This window comes from Pundamilia nyererei, unplaced genomic scaffold (assembly GCF_000239375.1).
Source record: "Pundamilia nyererei isolate P.nyererei 1_Seehausen unplaced genomic scaffold, PunNye1.0 scaffold00036, whole genome shotgun sequence".
Lineage (NCBI taxonomy): Eukaryota > Metazoa > Chordata > Actinopteri > Cichliformes > Cichlidae > Pundamilia > Pundamilia nyererei.
In genome coordinates, this window is record NW_005187437.1 from 7,403 (window position 1) to 11,366 (window position 3,964).

Genomic DNA, 3,964 nt, shown 5'->3' on the forward strand with positions numbered 1-3,964 from the left:
GGTGAAACGTCTTCAAGCAACTTAAAGAAGTCCAGACGCTTTTCTTTACAAGCTCCTTTGACTACGATGACCTGGATGACTGAGAACCTTCACAGACATCCTGAAGGTTACAAAAGCAAAATTCTAACCTTTTACATGTACAACTTTGATGTTGTTTTTTATTTTTTATTGGAAAAGTCTTGTTCCTTTGAAGTATAAAAAGGCTTGCGAAAAATCCTAAAAACACACAACAATACTATGGTACACTGAAGTGTTCCAAACATTGGTGCTTCTCTTTGTCACTACTTTCACTCTTCATCTGGCATGTTTGGGTATCTTTTGCAGATCCAAATTGTTCACCCTGTCAGTTCTCGAATAAACTTTATTTTAGTCATTTATTTATTGCATATGGAAAAAACAATACAGGTGGGAATCTTTGTAAGTAGGAACGAATTCTGTCTTTCAGACAAAAGCTACAGATCTTGCTACTACATGCGCGGATCAGAGATAATGAACAGAAAATACATCAGGTCTTAAAGAGCCAGAGAAGGTTGTTTGATGACTCTCACACCCGAAACATCCAGGTAATAAATGAACATTCATATCCAAATTTAATAACCACATAAAATATTTTTATAATTAAAGTTATAGCACAAGTTCTGGTCATCTTTAAGGACTCAACAATGAGAACTTCACGCAAGCAGCCACCTGATCAGTTGTCCTGTGATGAAGAACTTGTTAAGAAATTAGCTGTGGCTGAACTTGACACAATCCATTTCAGCAAAGTCTTCAAGCAAATTACTCAGAAATATTCAGAGGATATCAGAAAACTGGAGGAAAGGGTACAGTAATCATTAACATATATATAACATTTTTTACTCTTTAAAGTGTACTTTACTCTTGAAAGTATAGTAACGTAAACATATGTTTGAATATGTATTTTCTTCATCCACAGATAAAAACGAGGGATCGCTACATCTGTAGTCTAAAAAAGAAGTTTCAGCGAGAGAACAACCAAAACCAAGAAAACCAGCAACGCATAGAGACACTGGAGAAATACCTTTCTGACCTGCCAACATTAGATGAAGTACAGGTCCAGGCCAACAGGGTAAACACATATATGAGCATACATACACCCTGAGGTGAGTCAGGTTGATCAGTCAGAGACACTTTTCATCCTAGAGACTTGGAAACTCTAAGCAAGTGCCGTTTCATATGGGACAGGGACTCCTCTGTCCTCCGAGCGTAGTGCAAATGGGTTTCTGCAGGACAGTTTTACAATATAATCCCTGAGTTTGTTTTATCTTGTTTGTTTTCACCATATACTCCTCTTTTCTTCTGCTCTCGACCCCTAGACTGGGTACAGTCTAAATATGTTCCTAAAACAAGGTAAAATTTGTTGAGGTAGGCTAAGCCTACATTTAAGCTCTGTTTTTATTCAACATTACCTTCTCTGGGCAGTAAACAATTAATGTGCTGCATCACTTTTAAAGGAACAAGCAATGTGTAAAATTGTGTACACATTGCTCGTGTAACCCAGACTACTCCTAAAGATGGTCCACCAGCAGTGGACCTTTTGAACACGATAACTGGAGAAAAATGTCACCTAGGATTTTCAAATTAAAACCCAGGTGTATCTACTAAAACTCTTGGATGAGTTTGAATATAAGTGAAGGTCAATTACCAAAAATGTATTTTCATACAGTCTTTCCATTTCAACCTTGTTCATCAATGACTTTATTTTTTATTTGCCTGTTGATATTAGATACTTTGTTTGCTATCATTTAAATTAAACAATTTCTTGGAATTCCAATTCCACTATATTTAGAAGCCATTCCAGACTTTTCCCAAAACAATATAAGGTGATGTCATCAAGAAATAAATTATATTTTAATAATTTAGACATTTGTATGTTATTTATATAGAGTATAAACAGATTAAGGTCCAGGATTTAAAATTGTGAGACCCCATTTAGTCAGTCAGAGAGAGGATTAGGTTTTGTTCGTACTGCTCTACTATCTCACTGTGCATATTTCTATTTTCAGCAGGAGGAGGCACAGCAGAAATGCAAGAAACTGGAGAAAATAGTGTCTCACCTAAAAAAGAGCCTAGAGGAAGGATGTACTTTGATGAAGGACAAAGACATCGAGATGAAGATGCAGGCAAAGAGAGAGAAAGAATTGATTGCATCTGTACATAGGTATATTTATGTGTATATGATACGTTTGTGTGCAAATAAGGTACGTCGTTTCTCACAGATTTGTGAGGACTGTACTAAAATCAGAAAATATACAGTGCCTGATTTAAAATTGGTTCTTCAAGGTCATTTTCTCACTGCTGATATTTTTAGACAGCTCTCTGGATGTCGTCTTATTATTAGCTGTACTTGTGAATGTCTAAAGGATGATAGATATCTCCTGATTCATCACCATAGTGCAAAAAAAATTCGTCTTTAATTTAGGAAAGATTCATATCTTAGCCTAGGTCATCAACAGTTGAAATGAGTTAAACAATTATTAAATTAAATTTTCCTTGCCTCTTTAAAGCGCTTCTTCAACAGAGCAAGGCATGTCCAAAATAGCATTACTAAACGTACAAGTTTTCTTTAGAGAGCATTATTAGATCAGTTTTGATAAAATAAGACAAGGGTTTGAGCTTACACTTTGGTTTAGACTTGAAGAAAACATTTGTTGAATTTTGGGGCATTGAAAATAAAACTTTGGATCAAAAGAAAAGAATCCAAAGTTGGATTCCCTGTTCTTTTTAATAGTTTAAAAAATATGTTTTCATGGGGGGGTTAATGGTCTGTCCTCATCTGCACTTTGACACAGAAGTTGATATTTGTTGTTTTACACTAATATTTGTAATAAGGTTGCAGCATATATCCAAGCAGTCACAGTGGATAGTCTAAGGAGCATTCTAGAAGTATGTAAGCAAGCGTGGTGCAATCAGTCTTCATTTGCTCAAAAGACAATGTTGTAGAAGATGGAGCCAAATTGAAATTGGGTACACATTTTTACCCCTTAGTCGTAAAGCGCTGTTAGTGTATCGCTGTCACCCTATCAAGGTCAGAAGTCAATCTTGGGAATGCCATATCTCAAGAAGGAACTCACATAGGAATTTCACATTCAGCCTCTAGTGATGCATCTAGTAAAAATTTCAGAAGAGTTTAAATCCCAGTGAGCTTGAACTGAAAGTAAAGGTCAGATGGCAAATTTTCAGAAAACTGCCTGGGGCTTTCACATTTATACCATAGGTGAATCTGCTAGAAGGTCAGGGCGGTACCACTTGGAGCCACCTGTATTTGTAATTTTTATGGGTACAGTTCCAGAAGATTATGATCACATATGGTACATGCGCACTTGGCAGATCTGAAGTATTTCCTGTCGTTAACTACACAGTTCACGTGCATTAACTGTAAACACACATCTTCATTTACTGTAAAGATGACACAAGTGATACTAAATGATCTATTTATGATATTCTTTTCATTTCATTCATGTCTCTGTTTTGTTCATGTCTTATTCTGGTAAAGTCTACAGCAAAAGGTGCAGCAGTGTTTGGATGATGGAGTGAGGCTACCTATGCAAGACTTGAAGCGGCTTGAAGTGGAAAACCATCAGCTTATTAAGCAGCAAGATCACAGCAGCAAGGTAGCATTCTAAACACATGTATGCACATACACAAAACCCATGAAGAAGCCATTCACGTGTTGTGTCTGATCACCTCCAGCTGTTTAAGCATCAACGAGAACAGATTGAGAGACTGACCTCACAACTCATGGTAGGTTGTTATAAATCTACACCCTCACTGTACAATTCTTGTATATGCTGTATTTCTTCACATCTGATAATCAGGAGGACCACAGATGATCAGCAACACATGAGAATGAATTAAAATCACTCAGCAAAAGAGCTACTTTGTTTGAAAAATGTCGCCTGAAGAAACTTGTAATGAAGACAATTTGTGTTTTGTTTTTTTTAAA

General features: G+C 36.3%; 1 protein-coding gene across 3 annotated transcripts in view; it reads left to right on the forward strand.

Annotated features, from left to right (window-relative positions):
• Positions 1-3,964, forward strand: part of LOC102208970 (centrosomal protein of 85 kDa-like) — an 18,634-nt gene that overhangs the window by 6,906 nt on the left and 7,764 nt on the right. For all 3 annotated transcript variants that reach the window (XM_005730168.1, XM_005730169.1, XM_005730170.1), the window contains 6 exons: positions 446-563; positions 654-821; positions 935-1,087; positions 2,025-2,179; positions 3,515-3,632; positions 3,712-3,762. In XM_005730168.1, coding sequence (XP_005730225.1) covers positions 446-563; positions 654-821; positions 935-1,087; positions 2,025-2,179; positions 3,515-3,632; positions 3,712-3,762 — 763 coding nt within the window. The remainder of the gene's footprint in view (positions 1-445; positions 564-653; positions 822-934; positions 1,088-2,024; positions 2,180-3,514; positions 3,633-3,711; positions 3,763-3,964) is intronic.